At 34.9% G+C, this 13,602-nt stretch overlaps 2 protein-coding genes across 4 annotated transcripts in view; both read left to right on the plus strand.

Annotated features, from left to right (window-relative positions):
- Positions 1-4,351, plus strand: part of thsd7aa (thrombospondin, type I, domain containing 7Aa) — a 151,082-nt gene extending 146,731 nt beyond the window's left edge. For both annotated transcript variants that reach the window (XM_051136946.1, XM_051136947.1), the window contains one exon: positions 766-4,351. In XM_051136946.1, the coding sequence (XP_050992903.1) occupies positions 766-853 (88 nt within the window). In that variant the 3' untranslated portion in view covers positions 854-4,351. The remainder of the gene's footprint in view (positions 1-765) is intronic.
- Positions 4,352-5,824: 1,473 nt separating this feature from the next.
- The window catches only part of nxph1 (neurexophilin 1), a 47,738-nt gene continuing 39,960 nt past the window's right edge, over positions 5,825-13,602 (plus strand). Inside the window, exon 1 of one of the 2 annotated variants that reach the window (XM_051136959.1) lies at positions 5,825-5,976. In XM_051136959.1, the coding sequence (XP_050992916.1) occupies positions 5,941-5,976 (36 nt within the window). In that variant the 5' untranslated portion in view covers positions 5,825-5,940. The remainder of the gene's footprint in view (positions 5,977-13,602) is intronic. The other variant, XM_051136957.1, reaches the window with a different exon arrangement.

The following is a 13,602-nucleotide window of genomic DNA, read 5'->3' on the forward strand; positions in this document are numbered from 1 at the left end:
GGATCGTTTGCAACCGCATTTGGGATCGTTTGAAGCCGCATTTAAACAGCATTTTGGAAGTTCAAAATCGGGGCACCATATCAGTCCATTATATGGAGAAAAATGCTGAAATATTTTCCTCAAAAAACATAATTTCTTTACGACTGAAGACAGAAAGACTTGAATATTGTAGATGACAAGGGGGTGAGTACATTATTTGTAAATTGTTGTTCTGGAAGTGGACTTCTCCTTTAAGGAAATATGTGACCCTGGACCACAAAACCAGTCGTAATCGTCAATTATTTGAAATTGAGATTTATACATTATCTAAAAACTGAATAAATAACCTTTCTGTTGATGTGCTTGTTAGGACAGGACAATATTTGGCTTGAATATCCGGAAAATGAGGGTGCAAAAAAAAATCTAAATATTGAGAAAATCGCCTTTAAAGTTGTTAAAGTTCTTAGCAATGCATATTACTAATCAAAAATTAAGTTTTGATATATTTACAGTAGGAAATGTACACAATATCCTCATGGAACATGATCTATGGTCTAATGATTTATGGCATAAAAGAAAAATTGATCATTTTGACCCATACAATGTATTTTTGGCTATTGCTACAAATATTACCGTGCTACTTAAGACTGGTTTTGTGGTCCAGGGTCACATATTATAGATTTAGTTTTCATATGTGTATTTAAACAACCTTGCTATCTTATTGCATCTGTTGAAATAAAGATTCAGCTGCTTTGTAATAACAGCTATTATTTTTTTCCCCCACAGCAAAAAGCCAAAGAAGCCCCAGAGAAGACAGATGAACAACAGACTCAAGCCTCTGACACTGGCTTACGATGGCGACGCTGACATGTAGCCTAACCACGTTTGCTTCGTACTACATACTCGCCTCCTTTCAGTCAGCCATCGGTACAAGCCTCAAACAAGGAGACTCGCGCAAACTCACCGACTGCTTTTTATAAGACGCTAATGGAACCTCAGAGAGAGACTCGATCCGTGTTTATATAACGTTTCTCCCCCCTCCTTTTTTTACGTTCAACTTTTTTGACTTTATTTCACGAGAGCCTTCATAAACTCTTCAAAAATCTTCTTCAGGAAGTCTGCCTTCACCTCTGCCATTGACACCCTTCTGTAACATAGACTCGACTTTCGGGAGGAAACTTGCAGGACCCTTTTGAAATTAGGAATTGTTTTATTTTGCTGAGAAAGCACAAAATATACCCGTCTCTTGTTTAGTCGCGCTTCTTTTCAGCTCCTGCAGTATGTACATTGTCTGTAGCTGTTGGGAAGTCGCATGTTCAGACAACATAAATACTCCATTTAACTCGCTAGTAGCCCTGAAACGCTTCTGTCAGATCAATATTGTGTGATCAGAAGGATAAAGGAAGATTGAATGGGCTCACTAGCGCCCCCTGTAGAAGCTCTGGCCTGCCTTTCCCCCCTTTTCTGTATTCAGGCTCCATTTTGCACTATATTAGTGCAGCATGAACATTTACTTATAGCATTGCCATAGAAAACTGCCTCTCGCATAACAAGATGATGTACAGTCTTGTGCTAGACACGTTTCTTTAAAAAAAGAGAGCGAGAGAGAACAAAAGTAGCCCTTTTTTCTTCTGATGGAACTCACTGGTGTTTGTTTCTACATACTTGTTTACTGGTTACCTCCTGTTTGTGATAAAGGGGCCGTTGAAAAGATTTTTGTGGACTCCACAAACCCCCCTCCTGTTGTATGTACAGTTGCAATCAGCCTTGTGTTTGCTTTCTTTGCCTGATTGACTCGTGTATGATTCAGTGGTTCTTTTCACCTTAGAGATCCAGGTCGGTGAAGTTCTCTATGTGTTTCAGTCTTTCGTCTCTGATTCCAAGGGCTCTGTGTTCATACTTCGAGCGCTTTTAACGGTATGATGTTTTGATTTACTGATCCTACTGTGTCTGTGTGAACCAGTTCTGTTTGCAGTTTATATAACGTGACTATCTAACACAATAACAGCATGCGGTTTCATATCAACTAGATTCAGAAAAATCAGTGCTCTGGTATTGAAAGATTAGTTAAGGAAACATCGGTTACTGCCTTTTTGAGGTTAAAATATATCGGCCAATAAATAAAAAAAATATAAATATATTTTAAAATACTGTAGTTTGGACATTACATAAAGGATGATGAACAGTGAGCTGGTTATTATTGTAAAGTAAACCATGAAAGGCGATCATCATGGATCGGAGGTGAATTGTGTCAGATAAATAGGTTTATTTTGTGATAATCATGTTGTTATTGTTAACTAAAACTATTAAAAATGTTTTCAGTAATTGAAGAAAAGCTGAAATAAATTATAAAGAAAATGTAAGTGAAAAATCAAACGTTATATCTCATTATAAAAGTTTTTTAAAAAAATAACAGCTAATTCAAAATATTAATAAATACTCTATTAGTACATAAATAATTCTAAAAATAACACTGGTGATAATAACCAACTTACTGTACACTATTCCACATATTACATGGTTGTTTGCCATTTAAATACACTGCTGTTTAAAAGTTTGTGATCAGTAAGATTTGTAATGTTTTTTTTGTTTTTTTTTTTTTAATTCTGCTCATCAAGGCTGTGTTTATATGAAATATGAAATATAAAAATAAAAAAAAATACAGAAAAGACAGTAATATTGTGAAATATTATTGCAATTTAAAATAGTGGTTTTCTATTTTAATGTTCTTTAAAATAGAATTTATTCCTGTGACGCAAAGTTTAATTTTCAGCATCATTAGTGTCACATGATCCTTCAGAAATTATTCTATGCTGATTTATTAACAGTTGTGTTTTTTTGTTTGTTTGTTTGTTTGTTTTTTTAAACCCATTATTTATTTATTTATTTATTTATTTGTTTTTTTTTTTCCGGGCTTCTTTGGTGAATAAAACGTTAAAAAGCGTTTATTTAAAACAGAAACATTTTGTAACAATATACAGTACCAAAATTTGGGGTCAGTAATTTTTTTCTTTATTTCTTTCTTTCTTTGTAAGCAATTAATACTTTTATTCAGAAAGGATGTGTTAAATTGATAAAAAGTGATAGTAAAGACATATAGTTAGAAAATATTTATATTTTGAATAAATGCTAAATTTTACCTTTTTATTCATCAAACAATCCTAAAAAAAAAAAAAAAAAAAAAAAAAAAAAAAAAAGTATCACAGTTTCCAAAAAAATATTAAGCAGTTAAACTGTTTTCAACATTGAATATAAATCAGCATATTAGAATGATTTCTGAAGAATCATGTTACACTGAAGACTGCAGAAATGACTGGTGAAAATTCAGCTTTTCATCAAAAAAATAAATTATATTTTAAACTATATTAAAATAGAAAACTGTTATTTTAAAATGCAAAAATATTTCACAATATTACAGCTTTATTAAGTGCAACTTTTATGAGCATAAGAGACTTATTTAAATAACATTAAAATATTACCAATCCCAAACATTTGAATGGCAGTGTAGAAGTTTAAATTATTTTCCAGTTGTACCTGTATATTATCGTAAAGTTTCCACTAAAATAGTTAGGCAACAATTTACAGAACAGTCAGCTTAGCAACAAGACGAACGCTGCATTACTGAAGACGCTCAATGTGACTTTCAATACATTTATGAACTGAGACACAAGATGGCACCAGTTTTGTTTGACATGAAAGTAACTGCAGTGATTTACCAGACTTGAATATTCGAGAAAGCCGTGTAATAAGTGTTTGTGATGTTCCGCTTTCAAAAGAAAAAATGTTTTCTTTTAAGGACGCCAGTTTTCTCACCATGCCGTGAACCTGCACACCAACAGAATTGGTTTTTAAGAAGATGTGTGGATTCATATGTGACTGAAATAATCGTCAGTGTCACCGACCTTCTAAAAATTGGGTAGAAAAGCACAAATAAGTAGGTTAGGGCCATTTTTCCCAAAAACCATATCTGCAGTGAATGAACTATGGGCGCTATTGATCTCTAAAGGCATATCATTGAATTTGCTTTCAATTGCGACGGGTGAAAGGAATGTTTACTTATGTGTTCATACTTGTTTTGTTAATTTGTAAATACATGAATGATCTTTTATTTAATAATGATTTCTTTATTATATATAAATTGGTTCATTTCTTTTTTTACTACACAAAGTGTTTAGTAAAACCTCTCGGCATGTGTCTGACGGTGTGTGTGTGTATAGGGAGTGTGTGAATGCGTGTGTGAGAGCGAGAGAGTCTGTTGTTACTGATCTTCGCTGGGGCGAACCAAGTTACTGTGTGAAAATGTTGCTTTCTTCTTTTCCTACAGGTTGTTTATATGTGTCTGATGAATTGCTGATAATAAACAAGAAAAACATTGCTGTACATATGACTCGTTTTAATTTCAATTTAACTTCTGACTTACTGTTTTTGAGTGGACATATTCACCCAGCGCGACGTGAAAAAACTGGCAATAATGAAACTGGAGGCAAGTTTATGGTAAAATTTAAAACACTCACCTTATTTTACTGTAAGATCGGGCGCAGCCATCTGCCCTGGTGAAAAAACCAGCATATGCTGGTAGGTATGTTTTGATGCTGGTTTATGCTGGTCCTTAGCTGGTTTATGCTGGTCCTTTGCTGGTTTATGCAGCATAAACCAGCCAAGGACCAGCTTAAACCAGCATCAAAATATACCTACCAGCATATGCTGTTTTTTTCACCAGGATGGGTCTGGCTTCCAGTCTCATCTGAGTGCAGCTATTTTTATCTGTACAAAAGCTTGTTTGCCTGCTTAACATTGTAAACTGGTGTTAATTAACTGTAACTGTTTTTAATTATATCAAATATTTATAAAATTATTGTATTTTCACAAAAACATTTAGCAGTACAACTGTTCTCAATACTGAAAAGTTCTCAACATTTAATTTTTTATTTAATTTAAGTTTTTTTTTTTTTTTTTTTTCCTCACCAAGCCTGAATTTATTTGATCCAAAGTACAGCAAAAACAGTAACATTTAGAAATATTTTTTTTTACTGTTTAATTAATAACTGTTTTCAATTTGAATATAATATTTTAAAATGTAATTTATTCCTCTGGTTAAAGGCTACATTTTCAGCATCATTACTCCAGTGTCACACAATCCTTCAAAAATCATTCTAATATGCCGATATGCTGTTCACGAAACATTTATTATTATGATTAATAATAAAATAAAATTATTATGATCAATATTTAAGGATTCAGGATTCATTGATGAATAGAAAGATCCAAGGATCAACATTTATCTGAAAAAAAAAACAAAAAAAAAAAAACAAACAAAAAAAACATTTGTAGCATTGTACACTATACCATTCAGAAGAGTCAGTATACATAAAAAAAAAAAAAAAAAAAAAAAAAAAAAAAAAAAATATTATATATATATATATATATATATATATATATATATATATATATATTTCAAATAGTAAAAATATTTCGAAATTTTACTGTTTTTTGCTGTAACGTTACTTTGGATCAAACAAATGCAGTCTTGGTGAACAGAAGAGATTTCTTTAAAAAAAAAACATTAAAAATCTTACTGTGCAAAAAAATCACGTTATTTACTGTTTTTACAAATTTAATCTTTGTGATCACAAGAGACTTTTAAAAACATGAACAATTTTACCTACCTCAAAATATTGAATGGGAAAATACGAACTCTTTTCCCTTTTGTTCAAACACACAATCAAAATGAACTTTAACGCAACGTCGTTTAAATTTGTGTATTTTCGCAAATACGTAACCAATCATTATCAACATCAACCGCTCCAGCCAATCAACATTCAGTATTACTTTGCTGCGTCATCCATCCTGCTAATAACAACAGGTGAAGAAAAACTTTAAAATTTAGGCTTATATGAACAAATCCAATTAATATCCGTTCTCAAAACACGCCACGACAGACTCATATTTAAATTTGCCATAATGAACGAGTGGAGGATGGAGTTATTTCGCGCACAGGTGAGTATGCTGGATGAAATGGTTCTGCGAGATTTATTCTGTTAATTTACTATACTGACAAATGGAGATTGTGAGACGTTATTAATCATCAAGACTGTTTTGAAATATGGGATATCATATCTGTATGGGCGCGTACCTGTCATTAAATATATAATGTAAAATAATCATCTTTTAATAGTTTGAGCATTGTTGGTTTATACCACTAGATGTCGCTACAAGACAGTGTCTGAATTGTTGCAATGACTGACAAGCACGTTTGTTCTTACACCAATTTTGAAACGTTTGGTGATGAATTAAAGTGCTCCAGAATCTGATATAATCATAATTTAAAATCTCAAAGCTTAATTGTTTTCTATAAGATATCATGTTTCCACTCACAAACAGCACGTAATTCAGCTGCATGATTTGGTACAGTACAATTGCACATAATCAGAAGAAAGATTCAGAAGACCTCACAGTTGGAGGTCATCCCATAAAGTTGGACATAAAGTGACAGTGCCTACAGTGGAGGATGTTCTTTTGTTTTAATAGTAGAGTCATCCTGCTGCCCTCAGCTTGTTAAAGTCATATCTGGCTTTAATCAACAGGGTCACAATGCTCCTATGATTATAATCATGGCTTGAGGCCTCTGGGAGTCTTCAGTCCTCATTACCCAATCAGTAATTATCACAATCATGTCTCTTGGCCCTCATTCCAATTGAATTCCTCAGCTAAAAGCAGGAAGCCTTACAGACTGACCTAATCAATTAAGTCCCAGTGCAAGGCTACTTCAATCCGATGACTTTGTCCCAACCTCTGAGTTATCAAGATGGAGCGTAAATTTGATTAAGCGGGACCGACGTCAGGTACAGGATTTCTGGAATATCAGCTCCAAAGTGAAGGAAGGAAGTTTGCTTTTGGTCCAACATTGAGAAACAGTGATAATCTTAAGGAGATAAATCAAACTCCGACTCTATTACACCATTAAGTTGCACTTTAGGGAGTCAGTTCATGATTGATTTGAGGATGTTGCGATCGCTGTGCCAAATACTCAAATGCTGGGGTGAAGCTTAAAGAGACAGTGCATCCAAAAATGAATATTTTTCTCATTATTTAGGCACCCTCATGTCATTACAAACCTGTATGGCTTGCTTTCTTCTACAGAAGATATTTTGAAGAATGTCTCATTGTTTTTTTTTTTTTGGTCTATAAATGCCATTCAGTGGGGTCTAATGACCCCACACTGATCTTCAGTGTATGTACAAAAACATACGTTTTTATGAACCCCTAAAGGGACAAAGTGATAGATTAGAGGAAAAACTATATCTCAGTGGTTTTTGCATTCTTTTTAAACCTTCATTCTCCTGAAAAACGTGGCGTTCATTCACAAAACTTTTGTTTCCTTGAAACTTGGAAATTTTTTGATATACACTGCCAGTCAAAAGTCTTTGAACAGTAAGATTATTAATGATTTTTAAAGAAGTCTCTTCTGCTTACCAAGCCTGCATTTATTTGATCTAAAGGACAGCAAAAATAGTAAAAAAAATACATAAATAATATATATATATATATATATATTATTTTATTTTTATTTTATTTTTTTTTAACGGTGAAATATTTTTACTATTTAAAATAATTATTTTCTTTTTGATTATATTTTAAAATGTGATTTATTCCTGTGATCAGAGATACATTTTCAGCATCATTACTGCAGTCTTCAGAAATCCTTCAGAAATCATTCTAATATGCTGATTTGCAAAATTATATAAATTAATACTTTTGTTTAGCAAGGATGCTTTAAATTGATCAAAAGTGATGATACAGACATTTATAATGTTACAAAAGATTTATATTTTAGATAAACGCTGTTCTTCTGAACTTTTTATTCATCAGAAACCTGAAAAAATTCTACTCAGCTGTTTTCAACATAATCATAATAATAATAATAATAAATGTTTTTTGAGCAGCAAATCAGAATATTAGAATGAGTTCTGAAGGATCATGTGACTGGAGTAATGATGCTAAAAATTCAGCTTTAAACCACAGGAATAAATTAAAATGAAAAATATATTCAAGTAGAAAACTAGTAAAAATATTTCAAAATTTTACTATTTTGCTGTACTTTGGATCAAATAAATCCAGGCTTGGTGAGCAGAAGAAACTTCTTTAAAAAACATTAAAAATCTTACTGTTGGTAGTGTACATGATAAAAGTTTTGAAAAAAATTCAGTGCTTTTGTGATGCAAATCGAATGCAATCATTTAGCCAAAGAACTCAAATGTTTTACTGGTGAATGCAGTACGTTTGCGAGAAATATAATTTTGTATTTCCTCCATCACCATGTTAGGAGCTTGGTTGTTCGTATCTGTTCTGCAGAGGAAATAAAAATCAAGCAGGTTTGAAATGACATGAGGATGAGCATTTTTGGGGAACTATCCCTTTAAGAAAGACTACAAACTGTGCAGAGATGTAAAACTTCATTAAAACCATTTTTATTTCTCATGAAAGTTCTTGAAACTTCATCAAAAGGCCCCCGCAGATGAAATGAAAAACTCGAGAGCATACTGAAATGGAAAAAACCAACATTTGCCGTCTGCAGCAGTGAGACATTTGTTATTGTTTAAAGAGTCGAGTTTGTAATTCAGCATAATCGGAGTCATTAACCCTCCTGATTGTGCACGGCGTTCTGAAGCGCGCTGAGATGCAGATGCACTGGACTTTGTGTACGAGTATCAGTCTGGCCGTGTCTTCGAGTCCAGCCGTCAGTTTAATTGCCATGCGGAAGCACTTGATGCGCGCCAGCTGCATCCTGCGACCGGTGCTCTGATCCCGCATTTGTCTCTGTCAGTGCCTTCGGGGTCCGCCCGCTCCAGCACTCATATGAGCCATGCTGGCAGCCACCACCAGCCTGCACCAACTTAGCTCGACATGAAAAGTCTCTCTCTCTTTCTGTTTCTCACAAACGCACACACACCACCTTCAAACCAGTACTGCAGCTTTCAGAATGAATATACAGTATGTCTATAACGTATAAGAAGGCACGGGCGACGGTTTGTGGCGTAAGATAACACCTGGCCGCTGGCACCTGGCATAAGAACGCCTGAGTTTGGCCTAATTGAAAGCCTCCCTATTGTGTCACCACAGCCCCTATGGGGTCTGCTCCCTTCTCTCTGAAACATCTGCCCACACAATCAGGCATTCAGCCATGCCAGCTGAGCCATGCCACAGCAGTGTATTGCCAACGTCACTCAGCTGGCTCAATCTTCCTCTTCCTCCTTTTCTTTATCTGTCTTTCCCTGTCTTTATCCCTCGCTTCTTTTCCACTGAACCGTTCGGAAATGGAAGTCTCTACCCTATAATCTGCTGTTCTCTGTGGTAGATTACATGGTTTGAGTGAATGTGAATGAGAGTGAGAGAGGACCAAAGGTACGCTGTGTTAAATTAAACCCACTTGACCTCGTGATTAGAAGGAAGGGAGAGTGTGTATTGCGAGCAGGTGTCCCCTGTGACGGATTCGAGCGTTACATTCTCGTGTGTTAACCCCGTCTGTTCGTACATATGTCCGTATCAAACTTAAAAGACTTAAAGCCTTGTCTGCTGTTGTGTTGAGACAACCCGACCTGGATACCTGTTTTCACATCAAGAGTTGAAAGAAAAGTACAAAATAAAACGTGTGCTCTTATCATTTTGTGGACAAAATCGGGAGCTGTATGTAGGATATGTGCTCATCTGTTTTCAATGCAGCTAACATTGCGTCGCTTCATGTCATCTTCCCACTCATTAAACTATGACAGGTGGGATACTGCAACACAGACGGTCATTGCAACATTGTAAAATGATGAAACTATGACGCCATGTGCTTTTTAAAACCATTTTCATAGGTTTAACATTATATTATTGGCTCGGAAAATAAGTTAATTTGACTAGAAACACCAGAGACCGGAAATGAAAGCGCCCTTCCAGTCAGGCGAGACTTCCGCGTTCAGAAAAAAAGTAGATAAAATTATGTTGTGAGATTGTGTTGCACTTATGAGACATAAAATTGCAATTGTTAGTTAAAAAAAGTGGCATGTGCGAGATAAAAAATCACGTTCTGAGGTAAATTACACCAGAGATATAAAATTGCAACTGATGTATAGTTGTATACAAATACAGCTATAAAACTGGAATTGTAAAACATAAAATCGCATTTTCAAGATATAAAGTTGCATTTGTGAGGTGTAAAGTTGCATTTGCGACATAAAAAGTCACATTTTGAGATAAATCACTGAGATATAAAATTGCAGTTGAGATATAGTTGTGTTTGCACGATACGAAGCTGCAATTATAAAACAAAATCACATTTATAAGATATAAAGCTGCATTTGTGAGATGTAAAGTTGTATGTGCATGATGCAAAGTTGCAATTATGAAATAGAAAATAGCAGCTTTTGTCAGGTGTAATGTCATATTTGCAAGATGTAAAGTTGCATTTGCAAGATACGTCACAACAGATATATGAAATCGCAGTTGGGAGATATAAAGTTCTATTTGCAAGATGCAAAGCTGCAATTATGAGACCTAAAAGATTGCATTTATGAGATATAAGTCATAGTTGCGAGATATAAAAATAAAATTGTGAGATGTAGAGTCGCATTTGTGAGATATTAAGTCACATTTGCAAGATAAGTCACAACGGTGATATAAAACTGCAGTTGGGAGATATATAGTTCATATCGGCAATATATAATTTTGAAACAAAATTGCATTTATGAGATGTTAAGTCACAGTTGTTAGATATGAAGTTGTGTTTGTCAGATGTAATGTCAAATTTGCAAGATGTAAAGTTGCATTTGTGAGATATGAAGTCGCGTTTGCAAGATAAGTCACAACAGAGATATGAAATTGCGTTTTGGAGATATAAAGGTCTATTTGCAAGATACAAAGCTGCAGGTAAGAGACCTAAAATTGCATTTATGAGATATAATGTCATAGTTGTGAGATATAAAAATAAAGTGGCATTTGTCACATGTAATATCATATTTGCAAGATGTAAAGTTGCGTTTTTTAGAAGTAAAGTTGCTTTTGTGAGATAAATCACAAGAGATATATGAAATTGCATTTGGGAGATATGAAGTTCTATTTGCAAGATACAAAAGTGCAATTAAGAGACCTAAAAAGTGTATTTATGAGATATAAAGTTGTAGTTGCAAGATATAAAAATTGGAACTGAGATGTAGTCACATTTGCAGAATAAGTCACAACAGAGATATGAAACTGAATTTTGGAGATATAAAGGTCTATTTGCAAGATACAAAGCTGCAGTTAAGAGACCTAAAATTGCATTTATGAGATATAATGTCATAGTTGTGAGATATAAAAATAAAGTGGCATTTGTGAGATATGAAGTCACATTTGCAAGATAAGTCACAATTACAGACATAAAATTGTGTCTATGAGATGTTAAGTCACATATGAAGTTCCATTTATCACTTGTAATATCATATTTGTAAGATGTAAAGTTGCGTTTTTTAGATGTGAAGTTGCATTTGCAAGAAAAATCACAACAGAGATATGAAATTGCATTTTGGAGATATAAAGGTCTACAAATACAAAGCTGCAATTATGAGACCTAAGAAGATATGAAGTCATAGTTACAAGATATAAAAATCTGAATTGTGAGATGTGAAGTCACATTTGCAAGATTAGTCACAACAATGATACAAAGTCACAGTTTTGCATTTATGAAATGTTAAGTGACATTTGTTAGATAAGAAGATGTAAAGGTGCATTTATGAAAAGTGAAGTCGCATGAGATGTAAAGTCTCAAATATCTTTTTTTTTTATACTCTGAGGTGTAAATGATCCTCAACATCCGACTTTATGTTAAGATAAGAAAAGCAGCAATAAAGATTCTTGACTTCAACAAGGGCTAAAATTACTAAAGGGCTTTGTGGCAAAAGATGATCATAAGAAACGATGAATAGGAAATGAATTTAACGTTGACCCTCAAGTCATTAATTACTGTTCCTGTGGACTTGACTGAGCAGAGAGGTCAAGTATATACTGCAGGTCTTTTAACAGGCTTCAGTAATGTGGCCTTCAGCATTCTCGGGTTATTTGAAGTTATTAACCCTGAGTTTTAACACCAATAGGCCATATGCTCTGCGTTCTGCTCCAAAAGCTGGTTGTGAGCAATGTCCTCTCACCCATGCTCTTTACTCTGCATCACTGTAGAGCTGTGCTGCTGGGCCTGGATGATACATCCCTGCAGGCCGATTTGCTGCATGCTACGACTCTGAAGGCCACCACAGCCATTCACAGCCTCATCCCATTTCAGCCGCTGCCTGAGTTACTGCCTGAGTGACACTTCAGACTGCCGCCGTGCTGTAGCAATGCGACCGCCACAGATTTATAGAGTCAGACCCTGCTGCTTTTTTCTTCCTGGTTTTCTCCTCTTTACATGCATGCATAGCGACAGCTGGGTAAAAAATCCACACTGTCAGCATTTGCTGGTTCATAGTTTTTTTTACACAGGCATTTCTAGACTCTATTCACAAGAGCCTGCCGTTAATCTCAGGCCTCTGCAAAATATCTGATTGAATGCTCCTTGCCAGTATCCAAAAATGAGCAACAATAGCCCATTTCACACAGCAGTCCTGGTAAATTGCCGTAAAATTACCAGTGTGACTTTACCGGTCAATACACAAATATGCTGATCACACAGCCAACAGCATTATGGCTTTTTACCGGTAAGAGACCATTCACACATGAGCACCAAAATACCGGTAAATTCTGTGATGTCGGTCATAGCATATGATCTTTAAAAGATGCGCTGAGTCTTTATTCGTCCACATGAGTAAAAGCGTTTTAGTTTCACTAGGCTATTTGTCCGGTTTGACAAAATTTTCGAAGTTTGAGTGACAGGGATAAGGGGATGATCAAACAGAATGCATTTATAGGAGATGCGCATTTTAGTATCCAGCTGACCCTTCGCAAACAGCTTGACTGACAGGCGATCTGACCAATCATAACGCAGAATCTGCCATTCTTTTGGACAAACAAATCAGATTAACTTCCTGTTTTTTCTTCGTGTTTTAAGCACAGAAGAAAAGCCGATCGGTTCACATATTGTTGATCTAATAAGGCAATACAGTGATCTGTCACGACACATCAGTGAGCCACAAAACGGTATTTATTGTTTGGATTTCTTAAAAAATGACAACATTTTTAAGCTGAGACCTTGTTTCATACCAGAAGTAACCTGCTCTGTCTTGTCTGTCGGCGTGTTGTCAGTTTCCTTTTTGCTCTGCAATGTATTTTTCACTGTTAGAGCGGCATTGTTTGTCGGACGTAGCAACAGTGGGTTTTTGCAAAGGGTCAATTGCAGAACCGCAGTCTTGATGAATGGAAAAGAAGGCTGGGGCTCTAGCACCACACGTTGCAAGACGAGGTGTAATGGTATGTCCATTTAGCGCATATTTACATAAAAAACGAAAAAAAAAAAAAAAACAGCTGATTGGCCAATATGGACCAATGCAGACTTCATTCGTCAGCACATTGTACATGCTCATACCGGTGATTTTTGTTCTGCATTCACACAGAGCACATTGCTGGTAATGTTACAATGTCTCTTACCGTTAAACTGCTAGGACAAATTTACCAGTA

The sequence above is a fragment of the Labeo rohita genome, chromosome 19, assembly GCF_022985175.1.
Source record: "Labeo rohita strain BAU-BD-2019 chromosome 19, IGBB_LRoh.1.0, whole genome shotgun sequence".
Lineage (NCBI taxonomy): Eukaryota > Metazoa > Chordata > Actinopteri > Cypriniformes > Cyprinidae > Labeo > Labeo rohita.